Here is a 26,992-nt window from a genome sequence, read left to right as displayed (position 1 = left end):
CCAATTACAGGTTTTCTCCATTAACGGGTCTCACCCCCCGCGCGACCCTTCATCATGGCAACTCCATTTTGCAAAAACTCAGCATTTCCAGATTTGTCATGCAAAGTTACATATGCTCATGGATGGACTTGAGATTTGGTGAAGTTTTGGGCCTCCAGAAAGTAAAAAAACTAGCAAAAAATGACTTTCTGCCACTTTTTTGAACTGCAGAAAGCAGTCTTGGGAGATTTGATTTTTGACAGGGCAAATGAACTCCAAATTCAAAAATTCCAGTTGGGTTGGAAAGTAGACTCACAGACCTTTCCAACAAGCCTACTTTTGCTCAATTTGGCCACCTGCAAGTGCCCCAAAAGTGGCTCCAAAGGCGCGCGACCCGTCAGGCAGGGGCGCGCGACCCGTCAGGCAGATTTTTCCAAAATGCACTGTACAGCTCAGAAAAACGCAGTTTGACCCAGTTTGACTTTTTGGGGTGAAATATGATCCTCTTTGATGTAATTATGGTACTTTTTAGACACTTTTACTCTTATGTAACATTTCTAGAAGATTCATTCATGAAAATGATAAATATTAAATGAATGAATTGGTTTCCTAGCTTATAGAGGCAAGTTGTTTTGACTGCCTATTTTGTAGTGCTTAGTTTAGAAGTGGTTGAAACAGCTCCTAGGATAGTGAGCTCGACCCATGGAGGCAGGGAAAGAGGTTAGATCATCTATATTATGTACTTTCTTGCTCATTTTCATGGTTGGACTCTTGAGGGAGAAGCTATCATTGTATTATTCACTGTATCTCTGCAATTTTTGGCTAAGGAAGACCAGGGTTTTGCAGTCCTCTTTGGGATTCTTGTGGACTCATGTGTTGATGGTGTGTTTCTCAATGTACTTGTAAGCTTGTTATGTGATTCATTTCCTTTCTTTTACTTCTGCACATTAAACAAATGAAGTGTTAAAGTAAGAATTCATGCTTACCATGTTCTGCTTTTAAGTTTGTTTAATTTCAATGTTTTCTTCTTTCTAAAGAGAATTCAAAGTTATTGTTTGCTCTCTTTAGCTCTTCATCTTTCATTCCTGACCATCCACCTCAGTTAAAGGCATCAACACTGTCTCCTACCTCGCCCCAAAGAACCCCCTGCAGAAACTGTGTCCTATCCCCGCACCCAAAATTGCCACTCCTCAATTTGCCACCAAAAACCCAAAAAACCCCAAATCAAACTCTTTGATCAGTTTACTAGCCTAATATCAGTGTTACCTTATTGGTCATCTCATCCATTGAAGATTTTACCGAGATAGACCGGAGAGAGCCTTCTCCTGCCCCGTAGGGCTAGCTACGAGGCTAAATGGTTTGATGTTGCCTTGAGGTTTGCCTTTCTCAGCCTGAGGTGAAATTTCAAGCGCTAACAGTACCCATCCAAGTTTATCTTTGAATGCCTCAAACTTCCCTTTTGCCAAGGGTTTTGCTAGAATATTAACTACTACTTGATATATGGGAATATGTTGGAGCTTCAATGCTCACTTCTGAATCCTGCCTCATATGAAGTGTTATCAAAATTCTATATACTTGGACTTGTAATGAAACACTAGATTCTCGATGAGTTTGACACAACTTTGATTATTACAAAGAATGATTGTAGGCTCCAACTCTTGATAAAACAATCTTGTGAGTAACTTGTCAAGCCAGATGGTCGCACAACTAGCAATATTAGCTACCATGTATTTTGTGCTACACTTGACTAAAACAAGTCATCTACATACAACACCAAAATCTATGTACAACATCAAAATAAATAGATCAATTTGAGTAAATATATAATATAAGTTAGAATTTGCTTTGCTTTTGGTGAAGCCCATAATTTGCAGATATCCATCAATCTTAGAATACCATGCTCTAAGTACTTGCTTGGGTCCTGCTATCGCTCAAACTAACAAGGGACTTGAAGGGGATCCCTAAAGGGGCAAATGCTAGACCAAGGGCAACAAATGGAGACTTAGCCCACTGTCACCTTAGCTAAGGCTCCCTACTATATACGGACTTTCACCGATGGAAGGAGACCCGGTATATATTGTTGGGTCCCCATAATACTAGTGATTACCCCATTACTATTGTAGTTATACCCCTTATTTATATTGTTGTGCCCCTATTACCCACATATTGTTATTTCTGTGCCCCATAGAATCCCTCTATTATTATTTTTGTGGCTTTATATTATTATTGTTAGGTCGGCTGGATTATATTGTGACTCCTTAGACTCCTATATATAGAAAGGAGGTTTTTTCATTTGTATCATCCAAGAATTGTTCATTTATGTAATGTAAAGGAGGTTGCCCCCTCGAAGAGGCTGAATTCTAAGGCGTTGATATTTCTTTTCTATCTTTTCTTGAGCTGGTTTCATAACATTTGGTATCAGAGCTTTGGATTCTAGGGTTTCGCTGCTCCAAACAGGTCATAGTGGCATTTTCGCTATAACTTTTTTTCTGTGACGTTTCAGAAGTCGCAAAAAAAACCCATTTGAGAAGAAATCGCGCTGAACCTTGGGTCCGAATTTCAGAGTTTTTCACGCGATATTTTCGGAGATATGATCTGAGGAAGTTGGTCTTTTTGCAGACTCCTGAATTACACTCAAAACAGGTGACCTGGGGAAAATCGTCATAACTTTCTTTCTGAGCATCGGATTGAAATTTCGTAAGAAGTTACAGAAAGAGGACGGACTGTAGTTTTCTTTTATATATTTTTCAGAGTCAAAGGTTGAAACAGTGACACGTGGCACGTCGTACAAGTTCACTCTACTGAACTAGTCTATAATCAAGTCACTGTGGGAGATTTCGCATAACTCTTCCTTGGAGAATCCAATTTGGGTCAGACTTGTGGCATTGGAAAGAGGACACAGAGGGCTACTACAGGTCACAAATTCAGAACTAGATAATCAGAAAGTACAGAGATACATCGGAGGCAATATCGAGCTCCTACAAAGTGAAAAAAGGTGTGTAGATTTTCTTTAATTTTTGCTTAAGCTTGGTTTGAAAATTTATTTTGAAGGAATTCAAAGGGCATATTAGAGAATTATTATCGGTAACTGATGCCCCGAGGAAAAAAAATGCAAACACCTAGTAAGGAGCCTGAAAGCTCTAGCATGACTCATGAAGAAGAAGAAAAAATGCTATATGATATATCAAAATTACAAGAACAAGTGCAACAAGTGTCACTTGCACAAAAAGCAACAGAATCTAAAATGGATGGTTTAAGGAAAGATGTAGAAGCTAAGATGGACGGTTTAAAGAAAGGTGTAGAAGCTAAGATGGATGGCATGGAAGTTAAGGTGAATGGCATGGACGCTAAAATTGATGGCATGGATGATAAGATGGATAAGTTGCTACAAGAAATGGTCACTAAGGGTGAAAGAGTACTAAAGGAAACTCATGATGAGAACAAAAGAAATGTTAATCATGATTCCATAGACTCTAATGTTGGATCGAAGACTCACCATGTTCCAAAAATCGATATGAGGAAGTTTGATGGCAAGGATCCCGCCACATGGATATTACAGATGGAGCAATTCTTCGATCTCAATAATGTGCAAAACACACAAAAGGTACGTATGGCAACTTTATATTTGGAACCAAATCAGTTTGTATGGTATCAATGGCTTTGTTCTCGTAAACAGTTTATCACTTGGGCAATTTTTACGGAAGAATTGATAGCACATTATGAGGATACAAAAAGCAACACTTTTTTTAGCCAATTGATAAGTCTCAAACAAAAGGGTTCAATAATGGAGCACATTGAGGAGTTCCAAAAATTGAACATAAGGGTAAAAGATATTCCAGAGGAGCATAGGATTGATGTGTTCATAGGGTCTTTAAAGGATAATATCCAACATGATGTGCGCCTTTGGGAACCTGATTCATTAGAGAAGGCATTCAGGTTAGCAAGAAAAATGGAAAGCAAAATTATGGCAACTAGGAAGCATACCATTCACAACTATAAAGACGGAAGTGTTGTTGCCCATAGTCTTCCACAACCTACAAGGTTGACACCACAACAATTGGAAGAAAAAAGAGCAAAAGGGCTTTGTTACAATTGTGATAGCAAATACACAAAAGGTCATAAGTGTGCTGAGAAGAAATTATTCTACATAGATTGTGAAGAGGAAGAAGAAAATGAGCAAGAAAGGTCAAAAGAAGAGGATATATTCCAGGAACAAAGCCTAGATGAAGAACAAATAAATCCGACCATATCTTGTAATGCATTGGCGGGAATTACCACTCCTCAAACCATCAAGATAGAAGGACAAATCAAGAAGAAAAAGGTAATAGTGTTGATTGATTCAGGAAGCACCCACAATTTTATTCATTGTAGGGTAGCAAAAGAATTGAATTGCTTCCTATATCCAGCACCAGAGTGTCAAGTGATGATTGCAAATGCAGGAACAATAAATTGTTCTGGAAAGTGCCATAATATCAAGCTATCCATGGGAGAATATGTATTGACTAGCCCAATGCTTTCCATTCCAATGGGAGGTGCTGATGTTGTACTAGGAGTCCAATGGCTACAATCCTTGGGTACAATAGCTTTTAATTTTCAAGAACTTTTCATGAAATTTTCTGTGGAAGGAAAGGAAGTTGAATTAAGGGGTATTGCAGGGAAACCAGGAAAGATAATCAGCTCTAATGGCATGACAAAGCTTCATAACATATATGGAGTCACAAATGAAGGATAAATCAACAAGTGGATATAGAGTGACCCAAACAATCCCTTTCTAGAAGAGGTTGAAGAATAGAGCTTGCTTGCTTTCTAAGCAACGTACAATGTCTTCTAGGAGAAGGATGAGAGGATTTGAGGGTTAAGTTTAGGGAATATGACTTGTAAAAGAGTTTCCCAATCACTAAAATCTTTATTGGAATTGGTATGCCAGATTGTTCTTGAAGAATTGTCTTTTCTAAGGATTGGGACCACATGGGACCAAGTGGACCCAACCTAGGTTAGGAGGTAAGGGTTTAGCAATCAATGATGTTCTTAACCCAGAAAAGGAGAGGGAAAATGATAAAAAATAGAGTATTCACTTAAAGGTGTTGAATTGATCCTATGAGGTACTAGCCTTGGGGATACTAGGGCAAAGTTGATTCCGGAGATAGGGCTTGGTTTTTCTCACAACTCCACTGTCGGAATGGATTCAAAATTGGAGGAGGCCTTGAGGAAACACCAGTGTAGGAGAGGCTAGGAGATTGAACTTTTTGGAGGGATAGTTTGCCGAGAAAATGATGCCCTAGGTGACCCAATTTCGCTAGACTTAGGAAAGGGTGAAAAAGGTATGATTTTAGGTGACCACCTCTTGGTAGATTAGTGCCTTAGTCTTGGGAGAATGAAGTGTATGATGAATATGAGTGAGGACCTTTGGTTCTTGGTCAAGGAGGCCTCAATACTACTTCGCTAGACTTCTAGGACAAAGAGAGGCAATCTTGCAACTTTTATACTTCGATGTGCAAAAGGTGATGGCTTATCAAGGTCAATTCGTCAATAGAATTACCCCTAGGAAATTTTGTTCACATTACATGGCCCATACATTGAGAGATGCTATAATAGATTTAAAATTCCACAATTTAAAGCAGTAAATGCATGCAACAATTGGCCCTAAAAATAGCGAAAATTCTAGTTCAATGTATATGACAAAGTAAAACAAGAATAACATTAAAATCATGTACTTACATGTAATAGAATATATCCAACCATTCACGATTTGACAAGAGAGAAGCTCCAAGACAAGATAAAATCAAAATTCATCCATAAAGCTCCAATTCATGCTTCAAGAAAAAGTGCGAAATTCTCAAGAGAGAGAAGAGATCCAATCCAAGGTGATGATGAGAAAATGAACTCATCGCACTTGTATTTATACACTAATTAGGAGTTCGAATTAGCCTCCTTGTCCTACACGAGCCCCAAAAATAAAATAATGTTCTAATAATTCAACTTTTGGTGACAAGCCCACCAAACTAACTCATAAATGAAAGAATAAGCTTCACAAGAGGTCAAATAATAATCTATGCATGTTGTAGGGCCCTCTAAGAGGCCTAGTGAGGTCCATGGGTGCCACAATGAAGAGTAGGAACCTCAAAAGTAGTGGACAAGGGGTTGGCTCCTTGTAATAACTTGTGGTATTCCAAATGACATGTGGGGGCACACAAGTGTTCTCATGGTTCTCCAAACAAATCGAAGATGCCTGTAGATCACCTGCAAGGGCTAGGATGATGGTGTAGGTGATGCCACATCATCGTGCAAGTCTTGGATCATTTGCCAAGTGTATGGTGCAAATCTCGGGCCAACTGGGCATGATGGATCAAGTGCATTTTCCTTGTCCAATAAGTGAACCACGAGCAATCTCTGAATAGTTGCGGGGATCCATGGAGTGCTTTCTGCTGTTGTGGAGGCCCATGGCTCTCAACGCACACCCTACTTGTGCCAATGTAGCCTTTTGGAGGATTAGGACCCCGTATAGGGAGACCAAACCCAAGATGGAGACCATCTGCTATCCTGCATAAGATCCAATGCATCCCCTAGCCTTCCAGTACTACAAATCATTAGAGAAATTGAGTAAATGAGATTACCAATCATGGACCACAGGTGTGGACTTTATAATGGCCTGCCCTTCCATAATGGGCTTTGGGATGTGCCAATGTCTCCTAAACTCCAAATGGGGTTAACGAAGAATCCTATTAGGTGGTTTCTACTTCTAAGGGGATAATATATTCAAGGTACATCCTTATAAAGGTGGTGGCATGTGAGAGATAGGTGAATGAGGTAGGGGATGAGAAGGGGCAACCCTGAAAAGGGAAGCCCACACTTGGGTTTATAATGTATAGGAAGGAGCAATCGTGGTACATGAGGTGCCCTGTTATTTTTCCACCCTTCTTTATATGCCATTTGCCTTTTTATGATTTTCTTTCATTAAATGCTCATGGCTGAAGGGGTAAGAGTATGATGCATAAGATATAACAATGAATCCCCCCTTTTAAGGTAGAGCGGTTCATTGCCCACTAGGGTTCCTATATGATGGAGGCTCATTGAACCTGTAGGAACTAGGGTGATGGCCATGATGATGGGGTAGAGCTCATGTATTGGCTTTTGCCCACATGCTAAATGTGTTTGTCCCGACCATCTTTTGCATTTTGTGGTACATTTTCCTGTTGAATGTGGCCAAATATACTTTTATCTTTCTTTTTAGCTGCATCAATCTCCGGGCATCATTCCAGGCCTGACCTAAGGTGTGGGTGAGGGGAAGGGGCGAGCTAACCCTATGTGGATCTAGTGGAGGAATGTGGACCCAGGTGGGAGAAATGATGAATGGGGTAATAATGAATGGAAAGAGGGTAATATAAGCAGATAAGGGAGTGGGACCACGCAACCAAAATCAGGGTTTCCCATGAAATACCATCCCTAAAGCCAAATGGTCAGTAAAAGAGATCCCACGGGGCTAGAATCCAAGGTTAATACCAAAAAGGGGTATAGGGGACAAAAGCACACACCTCACCCATTCTTTCCGCCGAATTCCCCCATTAATCCATGCCCAAAAGTGTCCATGATAAGCAAACTACAATACTCAATTACCAAATGACAGGGCATACCTTTAGGTTCGGGAGGCCCACCTTCAAACATACGATCATGGCAGATGGGCGAGGGACCACATCGCTGGACTCAGGTGGTAGAGAAATGGCACAATGAGTTAGCTAGTGGCTGTAAGGGGCTGCTCGTTGCCGGCTGAGGACCATCTTGGAGAATTTTTTTTCTCCTAGGGATATCACCCACAAAATGTTGGGTAACAGGTCCATACAAGGCTTCCTTAACCTTGCCCACATGGGACTCTTTCCCATTTACTTCAAAGTGCTAAGGCTATTTTGTATACACTTCTTTTTCTATGATCCAATTAAGGAAAGTCATATTGACATCCATTTGATGTATACTCTATCCCATAAATGAAATCAAGGACGCAACAACTCTATTAGAAGTGTATCTTGCAATTGGAGCAAATGTCTCCTTGTAGTCCACTCCCTCTGTTAGGGAGAACCCTCTCATCATAAACCTTGATTTGAATTTCTCAATGTTGCCATTTGCAACATGCTTGATCTTGTAGAGCCACTTGGAACTCACCACTGATCTTTCCACTATGTCCCAAACATCACTCTTCATGATGGAGACGCACTCCTCCATGATGGCATCCAAACATACATGCTGATTTGTCGCCTCCTGAAAATTAGAAGTCTTAAAATCTAGAATGTTGGTCTTCAATGACATAAAGTTTGGAAATTTCTTCAGAGTTCTCTCTTTATAAGTGTTCCTAGGAGTCTCAACATATTCTTGAGCATCCTTCAAAGTTTGATTGAACCATTGAGGTCTCCTAACAGAAGTAGAAGGGGCTTTTGTCTTCCCCTCTTCACTTGAAGATTGTTGTACTGTTCTGCAAATCATTGGTGACCCTGGCTTAACCTTTGAAGCTTCTTGCTCCTCTTCCTTTGTCACTGGAATAGGCTCATGGAATTTGTTGGTTGAAAGGTTTTTGTCAAACTTTATATATTGGCCTACTATTGTCTTCCTTTGCTATGGAATATAAACGTTGAAAGCCTTTGAAGTCTCATTGTAACCCACAAATAAACCATTCATGCTAGAGGCTACAACTTGGTCTTCTTCTCTACTAGTGCATGGATATAAACTAGAAAACTAAAGATGTGGAAATGACTCACCTTTGGCTTCACACCAGTGAATGCCTACTTTGGTGTCCTTTCCTCCAATATCTTGTGAGGACATTGATTTTGGATGTAGACTGTTGTGTTGTGTGCCTTTGCCCCAAGAAACATTGGGAAGTCCTGGTCATGTATCATAGCCTTAGCAACACCTATGATGGATCAATTCTTTCCCTTTGCAACACTATTTTGTTGTGGGTTGTATAGAACTATCAACTTCCTCTTGATTCCTTCCTCCTCTCTAAAGCCCTTGAACTCCTTGGAGGTATACTCTCCCCAATTGTTCTATCTAAAGATTTTGATCGTCTTCTTGTTTGGTTTTCAACTAGAGCTTTGAACTCGTGAGACTTTATAAAGACCCCATCCTTGGTCATTGAGAAGTAGATCCAAGTCTTGTGAGAGAAATCATCAATAAAGAAAACATAATACATGCCTCCTGTTATTGACACTACTGACATTGGTCCACAAACATTTGAATGTACTAGGTCTAGAATCCCCTTATACTTATGGTTGTTGCTTGGGAAAGCAACCTTTGGCTTGCTTGCCAAGCATGTACCCTTTGCATACACCATGCTACTCAATACTAAACTCTAGAAGACTTGCAACTATCTCCCTTAGAATAAGAAACATCTTGTGATGCAGGTTCTCCAGCTCCATCCTCTTGTGCTATAACTCACACAAGCTATAATTGTTGTGCACTAAAGCTTGAACAAGCTCACCTTGAAACTTGTACAAATTACCTTCTCCAATGTTTATTACCTAAGCTATATTTGGGCTAGAATCCTTTCTTTTGATGAGGATTTGCTAGTTCTTGAACTCCACTGCAAAGTCCTTATCCTCAATGACCAAAACTAGAAGAAAATACTTTCTAAGACCTAGAACAAACAAGACATTATTAAATCTAAAGAATTAGTTGACTCGAGTTGGAAGGAAATAGTACCAACCCATGCACTGGGTACTTGGCATCATCACTAAGCTCGACTTGTACTTTTGAGTTTTGCTTCTTTAGACTAGAAAACAATTGCTAGGCTAATGTCATATGTTGAGATGCCCCATTATGCACATACCTAATCCCTCGAAATTGCATTGGTAGAAAGACAAGATATCATCAAGAAAAGTACCACTCCTATTGGGAACTTGGCACCATCACCAAGCTCACCCTGTACTCCTGAGTCTTTCTTCTTCAGACTAGAAAACAACTATCGGGATGATGTCATATGTCAAGATGCCCCACTATCCACATACCATGCATCCCTCAGAATTGTGTTGGTAGAAAGGCAATATATCATTGAGAAATCCTTCTTGAACATGGTAGAAAACTTGTTCATCCAAGTTTAGACAGAGATTGCTACCTATTTTTGTTTTTGCTTCCCTTTACCTTTCTTCTTCTCTAGACATTTTGATGCACAATAACCATGCTTATGATGAATGAAGCACTTGATTTTACTCTAGTCCTTTCCTGTTTGTGAGGTTGATTCCTCACTCTCTACCTTGCCCTTGCTAGTTCCTTTATCTCTACTCTTATTTGCTTGACCAAATAGAGCTAGGTTCTCATCGCCACACTTCTCTTTGGCCTTTGACTGCATTTGAGTCTCCTCCTAGACGTAGTCATCCCAAAGCCTCTTAAAGTCAGGAATGTTTTCCTGAGCACAAATACCTTTAACAAATGGTTCCCATGAAGTTGGGAAACCATTCAGTGCCATGTTCACTAGCTCTGCATCTGCAACCTTTTCTCCAACTGCTAGAAGGTTAACTCAAATAAGTGATTGTTATAAGGTAATCGGTGACAATGTTTGATTTGGTCATCTCTATGGATCTGAGTTTGTTTCGCAATATCATTTTCCAGTTTATATTTTGATTTTAGAAAAGACCAACTAGAGCATTGTATATCTCCTTCGCTATATTCTTCTTAGATACATGAGGGATGGAATGGTCCTGTATGACATCCAAGATCATTCGCTTAGCCTTTACTTCCTTCTTGTTGTGAGCTACCAATTCCAGTGGATATATATGTAGTCACAATGTCCTTAACAATATCCTAGAGAAATTCAACTTCCATGCTAAGAAATTCGAGGCACCATCCAATCTATCCTCAAACTGGAGGCCTGTTGCTGCTGTCTCCGAGATCTATTGCACAAACTTCCAAATCAGAAGATAAAACTTCAAAGGTCCTTTTTCTCTATTATGATTTCCTATTGCAAATCTGCAAGAATCTCAATTAGAAATCAAGCTCTGATGCCATGTGAAAATTTCAAGCCCTAGGTGACTAATGTCCTTATGATCTCAATCAAATAAGTACATTGCTGAATTTAATTAATGCTGAAATTAAATTTCAGACCATAGCATCAATCACACAATAGTTAGGATCTAAATGATGGAAACATAAAAATTAATTTCACACACACGTAGAGGTAATTACTCCAAATCAATTTTTCATTCCTTAGAAAAACTTAGACAGAAAGTGTTATGAATAAAAATATTCATATATCTTCAATTAAAAAGAATAAATATTAAAATAAAATATTAAATAATTAAATTAATTAATGTCTCATTTAATTGTGAAGATACATGGGTCAAAAGTTGTGACCTTCTATCTTCGTGGCCAGTCAATGCCTATAAAGGCACACTGCCACAAAGATTTTGTTAGAAATTTAATTCTAAAGTACTGTAGACTGATAATAAAACACCAGGTAAATTCTAAATGTAATAAGTTTATATATATATTGATAAAAATTGAATGATGTTTACAAGGCTGAGGCGGTGCTCCTTAAATAGGAGTTGACTGGCCATGCCTAATCAGAGAGACATGTCCCTTGGGGACTGATGTCTCTTCATGTAACCAATTATTTGCTAATTAATTGATTATAATTAATAATTTATTTATTTAAATAATAATTTATTTTTTTATTTAATTGTTATGACTTTAAGTTCATAACATTGCCTTTCCCTTAAGATGCTTTGTCCTCAAAGCATAGGTAGGCCTGTGTGTTGATGCACGAAATGTTTTGATTCCCAAGATGAATCTTCCTCTGGTAACCTCCTCCATTTGATGAGGTATTCCTTTATGGTCTTAGATCGTAAAACCTTTTCTCGGGTAGCGAGTATACCTTCAGGTTCAAGGACTATTCTTCCTTCTTCATCGGTCTCTGGTATTTCTGTTTGTGCTGTTTGGTTTTGCCCTAATACTCTTTTGAGACTTGATACGTGAAAGGTATTATGGATTCGGCAGTTGTCCGATAACTTTAACCCATAAGCTACACTACTTATCTTTTTGATTATCTGGTACGGTCCATAATATTTAGGTGACAATTTATTCTTCCCTTACTATTTTAGTGATAGTTGCTTATAAGGTTGGAGTCTAACAAAGACCCAATCTCCCTCCTTGAACTCTCTTTCAGAACGGTGTTGGTCGGCTTGTTGTTTCATTCTATTACGGGCCATGGTTAGATTTTCTTTTAGTAAGTTGATGATCCTTTGACTTTCTCCTAAGTGGTTTTTAACTGCTGGTACCCTAGAATCAAGGAGTGCAAAGTCCTTCCACCTGGGTGGCTCGTAACCATATAAGGCTTGGAAGGGTGTCATCTTAGCTGATGTGTGGTATGCGGTATTATACCACCATTTTGCCAGGTGTAGCCACTGTGTCCATCTATTTTGTTTATCTGTAACGAAACAACAAAGATATGTTTCCAAGCATTTATTAACGATTTTGGTTTTCCCATCTGTTTGGGGGTGATAGGCCGAACTCATATTGAGGGATATTCCTGCTTGATGGCAGAAATCCTTCCAAAATTTCCCTTTAAACCTTACATCTCTATCGCTGACTATGACCTTAGGAAACCCGTGTAGTTTGTAAATGTTTTTACAAAACACATCAACGATTTGTTTAGTTGTGTCAGTCTTTTTAATAGCCATAAAGTGGGCATATTTAGTGAGCCTGTCGACTACTACAAATATTTTATCCTTTCCGTTAGATGTAGGTAGTCCTTCAATAAAATCCATCGAAATCTCCTCCCACTTCTGATTTGGAATGTGTAGTGGATGTAGCAATCCTGGAGTTGGAACATTTTCGCTCTTGTTTCTTTGACAAATATCACATTTTGCAACATATTTCTGAATTTCCTTGCTCATACCCTTCTAGTAGAATGACTATCGGATGTTGTAGTAAGTCTTGTAGAATTTGACATGTCCGGCTGTTGGTGAATTGTGAGACTCCTTTAGTATTTTCACCTTAAATTTGGATGCGGGTGTTAGGTAAATTCTCCCCTTGTACCATAAGATGTCATTTTTCCACTCGAAGTTGGTATATTGACTGATATTGTTAATCATGGAGTCACAATCCTTATCCTTGGCATATTTGGTTCGTATTTCATCCAACCATTCCGAAACAATTATCATGGCGGCACATGTTGTATGATCATCATATTTATGTGAGAGTGCATCAACCACGACATTCTCCTTTCCCTTCTTGTGTAATATTTCTAAATCGAAAGCTGACAACTTCTCCATCCACTTCTGTTGTTCCGTTGATAATGTCTTTTGCTGAAGTAAGAATTGAAGACTGTTGTGGTCAGTTCGGATTGAAAATTTACTTCCAAGCAAACACTGGCACCATTTCATCAAAGCGTGTATGATGGCGAGCATCTCCTTTTGGTATGTTGATTTTAAGCCTTCTTGTTTATTAAGTTTCCTGCTCTCAAATGCTATAGGGTGGTTGTCTTGCATCAATACAGCTCCAATTCCGAACCCAGAAGCATCACATTTGACTACGAACGGTTTGGAGAAGTTAGGAGTTGCTAGTACTGGTGTGGTTGACATCACTTCCTTTAATTTCTCAAAACACTTGTCTGCTTGGTCATCCCACTTAAAAGCATTTTTCTTTAACAAATTCGTCAGGGGTGTTGTCAAATGTGCGTAGTTTTTTATAAATCTTCTGTAATACCCTGTTAAACCCAAAAAGCCCCTCAACTTAGATATGTTTTTGGGTTTGGGCCATTTTTTGATTTCCTTGATTTTGTTGGGATCCACTTGGACTCCTTCCCTTGATATAATATGACCTAGGTATTCAACTTCCTTCTGCCCAAACGTACATTTTGATAGCTTGGCGTAAAACTGGTTCTTTTCCAAAACAGACAACACTTCTTCTAGATGTTTGAGATGTTCTTTCCACGTCTTACTGTAGACTAAAATATCATCGAAGAAAACTAATAAGAACTTTTTAAGGGTGAAAAATCTCATTCATGGTTGCTTGGAAGGTCGCTGGTGCATTTGTTAATCCAAATGGCATGACCTTGAACTCGTAATGCCCTTCATGAGTCCTGAATGTTGTCTTTTCGACATCTTCTAACCTTACTCGTATTTGGTAGTAGCCTGATCTTAGATCTAACTTGGAAAAATATTTTGCACTGTGTAATTCATCTAGCATTTCATCAATGAACGGAATCAGAAACTTATGTTTAATAATGATTTTGTTTAAGCCTATGTAATCTATACATAATTGGAAAGATCCGTCCTTTTTTTTGACTAATACTACGGGTGTAGCGTATGGACTTCTACTCTTCGTAATGATTCCATGTTTCAGTAGGTCTTGTATTAAGCGTTCTATTTCTGTCTTGTGGTGATGGGGATAACGATATGGCTTAACATTAACTGGTGTTGAGTCTGGTTTTACTTCGATAATGTGTTCAATTTGCCTTTCCGGGGGTAACTTCATTGGTAGATCTTGGAAAACCTTCTCATATTTCTGGATCAAGGATGAAATCTCTGATGGTTGATGAGTTCCTTCTGTCGATAATAATTCCAAGTGTTGACGTTGTTCAAAAAATGTGGTGCCCCCTTGTGAATAAGTTTCTTCATCTGTTGAGCGGAGATGACTTGTGTTGGTGGTGCTTGAAACCCGAACAACTGATATTTCCGTCCATCCCATTTGAATCTAATGAATTGTTTTATGTGATTTGTTGAATATGTGCCTAGTGTTCTTAACCATTGTACACCTAAAACAACATCTACTCCTCCTAGGGGAACCGTATAAAAACTGGACTCCATTGCATAGTTGCTTAATTGCAACTTAACTTTATGGCACTTGCCAACTCCATCTATACGCTTTCCATCTGCTACCATAACTTTTAAGTCTGCTACCGGGTAAGCAAAGATGTTTAGTCTTTTTGCAACATTGACATCTACAAAGTTGTGCGTACTTCCTGAGTCCACCATAACAATAACGCTTTGCTTCTTGATGTAACCTTTAAGCTTCAGTGTCTGTGGTTGAGCTATCCCTGTGATGGCTGCTATGGAAATTCGTGGCATATCGTCTTTTGATTCTGGACTAGGGTTTGCATTTTCTTCATTGTCCTCTTCGTCAAAGCTGTCTTCTGAGGATTCCTCTTCTTGTTTAGCTTCACAGTTGTACAATTTTTGTGTTGCGCATTTGTGTCCTACATAATACTTGTCTCCGCACTTCCAGCATTTGCCATCCTTTTTTCTTTCGACATTAGATTGTTGTTTTCCTTCACTTTGTAATGGTGGTGGAACGTACTTACTAGTATTTTTTGACGAGGGTTTACCTGCATTTCCCTTGGAATAGCTGTTAGTCCTGTCGTTAGTATTAATAAAAATAATAATAATTTTTTTTTGTTTTTTTAAGTAATTAATTAATTAAAAGATATTAATTAATTAAATTACAATTACATATATATAATTTTTATGTGATTATATACTATATACGTATGTATTATATAACTTTATGTTGGCATTATGAGACAAGTGTTGTCCTTGATGGCAACTCACACAGATGGTAGATCATAGTGCAGCAGATCAGTAGCAAAGAATTGATGATTAGACTACAAAGAATGAAGAAAGAAGAGTATATACGCAGGTTCACTATATACCAAGTAGGGTATACATGCAGGTTCACTATATACCAAGTCGCGTATACGCAGGTTCACTATATACCAAGTAGGGTATACACGCAGGTTCACTATATACCAAGTCGCGTATACGCAGGTTCGCTATATACCAAGTAGGGTATACATGCAGTTTCATGCACGGAAAAGCGCGTACATGTCGGAAAGCTTATTTTTGGGTCCGTGGTATTTAGACCTATGGTTTTGGCCCGTGGTATTGCACCCATAAGTGTTGATCCCAAGTATTGGGTCAATGGTATTGTTTTACTATGGTTTTGGTTCGTGGTATTGAGCAAGGCCTAAGACTATAAAAGGAGAGGAAGATCATTAGGCAAATGCATCTGAAAAGGTCTTGAATATCTGAAGAAGTATGAGATCCAGGATGCAGGTTATGGGTTGATGATGCATTGCTTGATCTGAGTTAAGGAGGGATCTCACCGGTTGATGGAGAACAAGATCTAAGGAGAGATCGGGATCAAATAGTTTGAAATGAACTATCTTTATGATGCTTATTCTAGATCTGCATACTGACGTATGTATGTTATGAGTATGACTGATGTCTGGTACAACTGCAAAGTTATAAGAAAATATTTTTAGATCTGTACGCGGGTTGTCTTGGCAAAAGAGCGTATGTACGCGGGTTTGATTCATCGTAGTAGCGTATACATTATGAAGTATATTATTTGAAGTTGCAAATGGGTCTAATTGTTATGGCAGAGTTCTTTAGTCTGCTCTGTGTTCTGGTGATTGTGTTATTGACAGGGTTTCAGTGTTTCAGTGATTCAGAGATTGATGATGCTAGTAGTGATTGTTTTGAGCTTCAATGATAGTTATGGGTCCAGTATGAAAATTGGATGAAACGTGGCCTTTCAGATTATGTGTTGTGCTTCAGGAGTATCCAGTCTGAAAATGTATGAAACGTGGTACCCAGAGGAGAGAAGATTGTAGGTTGGCGCCTACGTACTAGTATCTTAGCTAGTACAAGAGCAAAGGGGGTTGGAGCTCCCTTCCAGGAGAGTCTGGAGAACGAGAGAAGGTTGTAGCCTTCTGTAGGTTGTAGCCTGCGTGCTGGTAAAGGACTGCACCAGTACATTGTAAAAGAAGTTTCTTAATAAAGGAAGATAGAAACGAATTGCAGCAGGTGGTTTTCACCCACATTGGGTTTCCACCTTATATCATGGTGTTCATGTGTGTTGCTTATGTGTGTTGATCTATCTGTTTTACTGCTACTGTTGACTGTTAATATGGTTAATAATGTTCTGATGCATCCATTGAAGATCACATAACTGAATCATGAGTTTAATGGTTATACGCTAGTTGCAATAGACACAGTCGCGTATATACGCGGGTATACTTAACTGAAGTAGCGTATATGAATCTGAGTATGAAATTGAAAAAGTTCAATTGATTAGATAATACTGATTCACCCCCCCCTCTCAGTATTATTTCCAACACTTTATTGCATATGTATAATTATAACTTTATTGCATATGGTTTTATTGATTTTTAATTACCCCCACTCCGCTGAATGATCACGTATGGTTTGATTAATTTTTAATTAACCCCACTTCGCAGAACGATCACGTATGGTTTGATTAATTTTTAATTAACCCCACTTCACAGAACGATCACGTCGCCCGGTCCCCGACGGTTGACCCTACCCCCAGCTCGGATATCAACCACGATTGCAACCCAACTCGGCCATAGCAATCAATGGCAGTCACAGGTCAATGTGGAGATATCAACCACGACTGCAGCCCAACTCGGCCACAACAATCGATGGCGGTCGCAGGTCAACCCTCTGCGTGGATATCAAACCACGACTGCAGCACCAATGCAAATCGACGGCGGTTTAGAAAACCTGCGATGGCACGGTGGTTGGCGGTTTCAGTTTGGCATATGCTTAATTGACCGCAGTAAATTTTCTCCCCACGTTGTTTTTCGTCCATGCGCAGAGCACAGGGATTCCGGTAGTTCTTGCAGCAGCAACCACGGAGTAGGCTGAGGATTAGAGGTCGTAAGGCCTGACGGCCAGCGAACTATCTTGGTCGTCACCAGACCATTTTCCCTCTGATACCACTATTAGAAATTTAATTCTAAAGTACTGTAGACTGATAATAAAACACCAAGTAAATTCTGAATGTAATCAGTTTATATATACATCGATAAAAATTGAATGATGTTTACAAGGCTGAGGCAGTGCTCCTTAAATAGGAGTTGACTGGCCATGCCTAATCAGAGAGACATGTCCCTTGGGAACTGATGTCTCTTCATGTAACTAATTATTTGCTAATTAATTGATTATAATTAATAATTTATTTATTTAAATAATATTTAAATAATTTATTTAATTGTTATGACTTCAAGTTCATAACAGATTTGTAAACCACCAATTCATTCTTATCAATAACACTATTACCTACTTACTTTTATACTGAAAATCTACATACACATATTACTATGGTGTACTAATAATGTGTACCAATGGTATCAAATCTACAATCTTCCCGCCTGCAACTCTGTTCCCCCACTACGTATCTTCCACTATCAAAATCTATCATACTTCCCAACCATTGTATCCATCGTTTCTCCTATCGGTTGTGTAAAATCCCGTCCCTGTCGTGACATCCAAGTTACTGCGTTCTCTGCATTGTCTTCGTTCCCCATTGTCCATCACCTCTGCTGCGTATTCCGCCCTCACATAGTGCTATTCCGCTGCTCCTTTGTTCCCGCGACTACCTCGCTGCTTTCCCCTGCACCGCACGCTGCTCCCACTACTCCATTTCTCCCCATGTTGTTTCCATTGCTCCTCTGTCCCCCGTGGCTCCCCCATTGCTCCCTGTCTGTCGTCATCCATCCCTTCCCTCGAGCCCCGTCCATTACTTGTTGCCTAACTGTCACCCGTCTGCTGCCCTTTGAATCGTGAAGACTGTGCATCGGGTCAACTCCGACAGCCATTTACAAGTCGAGTTATGACTTATGAGTTCGGTCATATCATTTCATAGAATTAATATATATGATTTAATATATAGTTACATATAAATCTAAATATATTAATTTAAATAAATAATTTTATAAAATAATTTAATTAATTAATTTATTAAAAAATAATTTAATTAATCAATTTTTTTAATTAATTAAATTATTATTATTTTTAATTAATTAAATGACTAAAAAAACAAAATTGGATCTACTAGGAAGAAAAATAGCAAAATGGGGAGTAACAGTGACAATGTGAAAAAAATCCAAGAAGAACTCAATAAGTTGCATAAGCACCTTGACGATGTCGAGAAGAAAGTTAGTAAACAAGACAAAATGGCTGATGATATCACAGAATTAAAGAGCATGATGAGTCAGTTTATGGGAAAAGACAATCCACCCTCAGCCACACAAAGTCCCAAAACTCCGGAAGACGAAAATTCTCCAAATCATGATTTCCTGATACATGAGAAGCCGCGAATACCGCAACTACACTTCGAAGGAAGTCAGTACTATACGAAGTTTCCCGAAAGAGACCCCCTTAAAATTAAAAGAGAATTACCAAAATACGATGGTAAGGACCATAAAGGTGCCATTGTATGGGTAAATAAGATGGATGCCATTTTTGGAGCAAATCCACCAATAGGTGAACAAGAGAAGGTCATGACTGCATCCAACTACCTGGAAGCAGAAGCGTATGATTGGTTCCTATGGTGGTCTAACAAATGCGCAGCTCGCTTGTTCAATTGGCAAAATTTTAAAAACACCTTGTTAAAATGATTTCACGACGAAGAAGAGGATGATGTTTACGAAAGATTCGTTCACCTCAAACAGAAGGGATCGGTAAGTGAATACACGCATGAATGGGAAGTGCTAGCGATAAGGCAAAGGGGATTCTCAGACGAAGAGCTATTAAAAATGTATCGTTGTGGCCTTAAGGATTACATTCGAGAAGAATTAAAATTATATAAACCCCAAACCATTGAAGATGCCAGACATGTAGCCATAATTATTGAGAGAAAATATAAGCTTAGAATGTCATCATTCAGGGAAGACAAAGACCAACAACACTCGGGAAGAAAAGAAACTAACAAATGTAGGTATTGTGGAGACAAATGGACATCAGGACACAGATGCCTTAACAAGAAACTGTATACTTATGAAGTCGAGAAGGAATTAGACACTTCAAGTAACGATCCAGACAAAAGGATAAAAAAGAAAAATAGTTGTCGCAAATGTGGAGAAAATTGGATGCCAGGCCATAAATGTGAAGATGCATCCCTGCACTACTATAAAATAGTAGATGGGAAGCAAATTGAAGTACAAGAACATGATGAAGGAATCGTTGTCACACATAGTGAAGATTCAGATTCTGAGGAACCGTCATTAGTTGCAATTTCATGTGATTGGAAAAACCTTGATGAAAATAGTAACTCTTTCGGAGATCAAGAACAACAAGCAACTACAAAATACGTCCCACCACATCTTCGGAAGAAGAGCCAATTCCCAAAAAAGAACATTAAACTTACTACTCCATCAACAAACATGAGAAAGAATCTATGTCCTAAAACCCTAAGGCTCAAAGGACTCATAAAAGACAGAAATGTCAATATACTTATAGATTCTGGTAGTACTCACAATTGTATAAACATTGATCTTGCTAAACAACTTGGTCTTTGTATATGCCCAATCAAGGACCTGTCCATGTCGGTCGCTACCGGAAAGAAAATCAAGGAAATAGGAGAATGTCAAAAAGTTTCAATCCAAATACAAGAACTGGAGCTACAAACAGACCTATTTGCCCTACCACTCAAAGAAATGGATGTAGTTCTAGGTGCAGAATGGTTAATATAATTAGGGAGCTATACTACAAACCTTGAAGAACAATTCATGGAGTTTAACTGGCAAGGACGACATTATAAATTAAAAGGTGTTAACACTCCCAAGGAAGGTACAATTACTTGTAATGAATGCACTAGTCAATGGAAGGATGCCATTCCATCACAATACTGTTCAACTAGAGAAAACCCTTCTGGTTATGCTTTGAGGACAAAGCATCTCTAAAGGGGGTGGCAATGTTATGAATAAAAATATTCATATATCTTCAATTAAAATAAATAAATATTAAAATAAAATATTAAATAATTAAAATAATTAAATTAATTAATGTCTCATTTAATTGTGAAGAGACATGGGTCAAAAGTTGTGACCTATCTTCGTGGCGAGTCAATGCCTATAAAGGCGCACCGCCACAAAGATTTGTAAACCACCAATTCATTCCTATCAATAACACTTTTACTTACTTACTTTTATACTGAAATCTACATACAAATATTACTATGGTGTACTAATAATGTGTACCAGAAAGTTCCACATGCTGCCAAAAGAACAGCACTGCATGGATACCAAAAGCACCCTGACTGAGATTATACAGCCTCTTGGAAAAAACCAGAAACAACCGAAAATTGCTATATGGTCTGCGGGACAGCCTGTATGGCCTATTTGTATGACTATATGGATCTGTCTGTGACTCTGTATGACTATACGGAACTGTCCCATATGTCTATACAGAATTATTTCATACACCTGTTCAAAACCACTCATGCTTGTACTAACTGCTGCTTACTGCCCAGATTTGCCTCTGCCTCAGCCCCCCCACGCCCCTTCTCTTTCTGTTGATCTATTGGTTTAGTGGAGAATCTATATTTAAGATTTCTCCTAGTCTAAGTCATGTACGAGATACAATTTTAGACTCAACTGCTAAATATAAGACTTTCACTTTTTTTACAAAATTGAATGACAAAATAGAATTTCTTTTTGAAAAATAATTTTTTGAAAATATCTTGAACTACTTTTCACACATTCACATTGAACATGCATGGAAGTTTCTGTCTGAGCTATATTTCTCAACACCCCTTCGGCTGAAATTTGGGGAAACACATGGGGAAATGTTTCCCTAGTGCGAGTGATGCATTTCCTCAAGGGGGGGGGTGTCAGCCCCCTCGATTTTTTGTCCAACAACCCTTTAACTTTTAAGATAGAACAATTATAGGGGATAGAGCTTTGAGGAGTTTGTGACTCTGGCAATTAATGGTAATATTAAATTTTAAAGCAAAAGACCTCTTTACTTAAAATTTTAATATTACTATTGATTGTTTTTGGATGTTTGAGGGTGGTTCCAACCTCATCAGACGTCATATGGAGAAATAAGATTTCATATCCTATTTAAGGATTTTAGGATTGACAGGATTATAGTGTTTCCACTGGATTGCACAATGATGAATTTGCATGGGATAAATCTTTATTGTTGGGATTTTATAACTATTTTTTTTATTTTTATAGTTTTAAATATGGGAACCCCTATGCTAAAGACTCATGTGCCCCCATCACCACTGAATTTCCATAAAATTTGGGTATGCTCCCACAAATCCCCCATGTGCGTCTCCTTGCTTCTATGCTAACCCCTCCCAGAAACTTGGTGGAACATTGTCATGATGTATGTCACATGTCGACATGAACAAGGATGATTAATGGTCATCAAGATTCAACTTCTATCTGTTTTTTGTTAGGTCAATGATTTAAAATAGATGCTATGCAAATACTGATTCTGATTTACCCTGTTTCTGTTTTGATGTAGGGAAATCAGGCAATAGTGGAAATTCAATTTGCAGATTACATTTACCCTGCATTTGACCAGGTAGATTGTTCGTTTGTGTATATTACCATTTGGATTCCTAAATTTGGCACATGAAAAGATAGTGAAAGGTTTAAATAACTGTTGGTGGACTTCGGCTATGTTCTCCATAATCTGAGATTATGGAAGTTAGAATGTTATTTCATCAAGCAGAAGTACATGGCTGTTGGTTATGATCTGATCTTGCATTGACACCTCCTTTCTCTATGTGTTAAACTTTTCTTCATGTACATATATATGATTATATGTGTTGGTCATCTGTTTGTTGTTACTAACTAAAATGGTAGAAAATTGTCTTTCTCAAGAATTCCATTTTGAAGTTTGAATCTTCCGAAGGATGAAACTGATCCTATTATCTGAAATGGGATGAAATTTGTAAAGAAATATCTGTCAATCACCATTTGGTTTCTTCTTTCCTTTGGAAACTTGCTCTTTGCATTCAAGTGGGTTTACATTGGATGGCTTGTAATGAGTTTGTAGACTATTGCAATGGGAACTGAGTCTTGTAACCGGTATTTTTTTTTCTGTTCAATGTTTTCTCTGCTTTTACTGATTAAATCTTAGAGAATCTCTAATCCAAGCATCGAAATTTTAAACACTGATTTTTGTATGTACCAACAGTCATGTAGGATTTCTTAGGAAACAGCCACATATTCTGTTTGTACAAATACCAAAATATGAAATGAGCAAAAATATGGTGCAAAGTTGTCTTCACTGGATGCCATAAAGCTAATCTTTTTAAAGGTATGTATGCATATGGACTCTGGAGCCAAACACAGATGGTCTACTTAGTGTGTTCGCTCAAACATTGTTCTTGCAAGGACAATTATTAGAGCCCTCCTACGTACATTTTAAGAAATCAATCTAAAACCCTTTGACCCACCCATTTACATCTAGAAATTTTATCTTTAAAAGCCTTTTTACTCATTTCTTCCAGTGACCCTCCCTGGGGAGCTGAATGTCCCAGGAAATATGTAGTTCTATCCAACATATGAGACCAAGACAGCTGATTGAGGTTCTCTCATTCCCTTTTATGGCAGAGTAAACACCATTATAGATGCATTTATTGTCTAGTTCTTGGTGTGATTTGAGTTAATGATGTAAAGTTTATGTTTTAATTAATGAATGTATTTCTTCAGTCACTCTTCATTACCTTCGGGCTTACCATATAATGAGCACAACCTTCTATTCCAGGAACAATCAGGTTGAGCATTTGCATGCTAGTGAACAAATGCTTATTTTGATTTGTTGTTTATGAAACTATTGCCAATCACTGTATATCTAAATTACCAATGACATTCTCCCGAATTGGGTTTTATGCCATGATATGAATCCCTATTTTTCCTCATTTTAAAGGTTTAGTTTCTCTTTTAACATTTACATTCATCACCTATGTCCTGTGCTTCAACATGACTGTAAAGTTTTATGTATTGTGACTTATAGTTTACAACTGCAGTTTCAAACTATTGTGGGAAGGAAATGGAAAGTGAATAACAGCTGCAGGCACAATTAATGTTGATCTAATTTTTTAATGCTATTTACTCTAAGGGCATACTGGCATAGTTTTCGTTAAACACTTACACATGCTTTCTGTAGATTGTGAATGAAGCTGCAAAATATCGATATCGAAGTGGGAATCAATTCAATTGTGGAGGTATATTGCTCCCTTCCTGAGTGTGTTACATGCTTCAACCCTTATCTTACCTGCGTATGATTGGTTGATTAGGGGTGAGTTTCTAGGTCCATTCTATGAACCTAGTTTCTGAATTTGGTACCTATACAGGACTTACTATAAGAGCTCCTTATGGTGCTGTTGGCCATGGTGGGCACTATCACTCGCAATCACCAGAGGCCTTCTTTTGTCATGCGCCAGGTATCAAGGTAATTCCTCTTTATTATGCCATTCAAGTTTTAAACAAGCGTTTCACTTTGTATCTACCTTCCATGTTTCCAGGTTTAAATATGGAATATTTAAACTTATTGATGGAGAAAGTTACATAAATTTGTTGTGGATATCTGCTTGTAGAGCCTGATTATAGCGTCAGAAATAAGATATTGGAAATACCATTTGAATAATGCACAGTCAAAGTGAATAAGATTTGATTAAAATGCTATATTTTTATTTGCTAACCTGTCTCCTTTTGTTTTGAAGGTTGTTATACCACGGAGCCCAATGCAAGCAAAAGGTTTACTTCTTGCATCAATACGCGATCCAAATCCGGTGGTATTTTTTGAGCCAAAGGTAATCTTTTTCTTTACCAAAATAGCAAAAAATTGAGACTGAACTCTTCCTTTAAAGCTATGTCGTGAGGTTTGCCGAACTTCAACTTTGAGGTTCAAAATTTGATAAATCCAAAATTTTGTTTGAGGTTTTTGAACCTTGTGGTTGCCAACTGAGACCGTAGTTCAAGCTTGTCACCTCATGTCACAGCCCAAACTCCTAATCTATCCTTGCAGTTTCCATGTCCTATCATAACATTTTTTTATGTTTATCGATGTTGATTTCTTATTATTTATGTTGCATTTCATTTTAAAGTTCATATATATATATGTATGACTTTGATGGTGAACGTCATCGAAAAATTAGAGTTCAAACTGAAACTGAACCGGAGCTGCGTGACTTAGTTTTATAGTACAAATCATATTTATTGAGAGGGCAATTTGCACATTTAGTTAGATGATATTGCTAACGTAACAACCGAATAGTACTTAGCAGGTCAGCCCTTTAGACTTATAGTGAAAAATTTAGAAAAAATGAATCCTTCGATTCTTTCACTATTTCACACCATGGAGAGATTGGGTTATTCCTTGAATAACCCTGACAATAGACTTTTTCTAGGGTTGACAACTTGCTTTTGTTCTTCTTTTAACTAACAAAGTTTATTTCTCCTTAAAATGACGAGAACGACAAAGATTGTTTGCTGTGTATTGATTCTCAGAGCAATGTCTTTCAACTCTTGTTGAAATCGCAGAACTTGTTTTCATTGTTTGTACTAATATTCTTTGATTATGAATTGCCTGCAGTGGCTCTATCGTCTGGCAGTCGAAGAAGTCCCTGACCATGATTATACATTGCCCTTGTCGCAGGCAGAAGTAAGAATTTTGATTTTAAATATTTTGTACGCCATATTGGTTCTGGTCTAGACTCTAGATGGAATGCCAATAAATCTGATGATGCAGGTGATTCGGGAAGGGACGGACATCACATTAGTAGGATGGGGAGCTCAGCTTGCAATTATGGAACAAGCTTGTCTGGATGCCAGTAAGGTATTTACAAGCTGCACTGATAATGTTGTCTGTGGCTTGTGCTTAACTAATATACAATATGCAATCTGAAAATACACTCTTTATATTTTATCAGGAGGGAATTTCTTGTGAGCTAATAGACTTGCGAACCTTGATTCCATGGGACAAGGAGACAGTTGAGGCATCTGTCAGAAAGACTGGGCGACTTCTTGTGAGAGATCTTTTTCAAGTCATATGGAACAATGCATAGTATTTTTTGTGTTTAGGTTGTTGAAAATTTTAGATTTCCAAGTAAATTTGTTTGATAAATGTTTGGCAATAATTTGTCGCAGGTTAGTCATGAGGCTCCTGTTACTGGGGGCTTTGGAGCAGAAATTGCTGCCTCTGTTGTGGAACGCTGTTTTCTAAGGGTATATTATAACATTTAAATTTCTCATTTTTTTTAATCAAATTAAAGTTTATTTGATTTCCTGTTCTTGATATAACAACATTTATAGATCTTTGAATCATTGAAGGATCTTTTGACTAATGCTATTTTCATGGTTGCAGTTAGAAGCTCCAGTTGCAAGGGTTTGTGGTCTAGATACTCCATTCCCATTGGTTTTTGAGCCCTTCTACATGCCCACAAAGAATAAGGTCTGTTAACTGAATCAAATATGGCATATGTATTAAGGCAAAGGCTGCTTTATGACCATGGAGGTATTTTGACATTGCTGGTTTTGTACTTATCTTTATATCTTGCAGGTCTTAGATGCCATCAGAGCAACTGTAAATTACTAGCATTGCAGAATCCTTGCATCTGATTTCCCCGTTGTAAAACAAAGCGCTTCTAGAGCTGATCTGCGCTCAGATATTTTGCAGAGGGTGCTGTACTTTATACCTGTAACTGACACAAATTAAATGATTAAATGATTTACTTGACAAATATTGAAAATTCAAAGTTCAATTATTGTACATAAAAAACTGTTGAATATATTGAAAAATATCTTCAAGATCATTGGGGAAGTTTGACTAACTAAAATATTCTTGACGGAAATAAAGATCATTGAAAGATGTTTGATTGTGAATTATTTATTTATTAGGAAATTTCAAAGCCTTGCGATAATTAGGTGATCTTGCAAACGTAGGTCCTAGACCAAAGCCACTAACTGGATAGTTTTCGTGGACATGAGCACTATTTACAAAATGCCAAGAAATAAGCAACCTTTAAAATATATTGAAAATGTGAGATTTTAAATTTTCTTCATGTGCGATATGAATATTTACAGAACATATTGAAATAGAGAAAATTTGTATGATTTTTCATTTCAGAGGAAACAAATAGTTCATTTCAAGGATTTTAGATATCTAGTTGTTAAATAGACAATGCTAGTAGACATTGTGGAGTTTTGAGCATGGAAGTGGAACCACTCAGGAGCAAGATGTTATCACTGTGGCAGTGGCCCTGGTGA

At 38.0% G+C, this 26,992-nt stretch overlaps 1 protein-coding gene across 1 annotated transcript in view; it reads left to right on the top strand.

The window, feature by feature from the left end:
* Positions 1-26,608, top strand: part of LOC149235384 (2-oxoisovalerate dehydrogenase subunit beta 1, mitochondrial-like) — a 52,882-nt gene extending 26,274 nt beyond the window's left edge. The window contains exons 4-13 of the mRNA XM_089372095.1: positions 22,239-22,298; positions 23,892-23,949; positions 24,079-24,176; positions 24,448-24,537; positions 25,320-25,388; positions 25,476-25,562; positions 25,657-25,752; positions 25,874-25,951; positions 26,091-26,177; positions 26,286-26,608. Coding sequence (XP_089228221.1) covers positions 22,239-22,298; positions 23,892-23,949; positions 24,079-24,176; positions 24,448-24,537; positions 25,320-25,388; positions 25,476-25,562; positions 25,657-25,752; positions 25,874-25,951; positions 26,091-26,177; positions 26,286-26,321 — 759 coding nt within the window. The 3' untranslated portion in view covers positions 26,322-26,608. The remainder of the gene's footprint in view (positions 1-22,238; positions 22,299-23,891; positions 23,950-24,078; positions 24,177-24,447; positions 24,538-25,319; positions 25,389-25,475; positions 25,563-25,656; positions 25,753-25,873; positions 25,952-26,090; positions 26,178-26,285) is intronic.
* The last annotated feature ends 384 nt before the right edge of the window (positions 26,609-26,992 follow it).

The sequence above is a fragment of the Pinus tabuliformis genome, chromosome 8, assembly GCF_031772625.1.
Source record: "Pinus tabuliformis cultivar Carrire ecotype Pingquan chromosome 8, CPIR1, whole genome shotgun sequence".
NCBI classification, from domain to species: domain Eukaryota; kingdom Viridiplantae; phylum Streptophyta; class Pinopsida; order Pinales; family Pinaceae; genus Pinus; species Pinus tabuliformis.
This window is presented reverse-complemented; position numbering and strand designations above follow the sequence as displayed.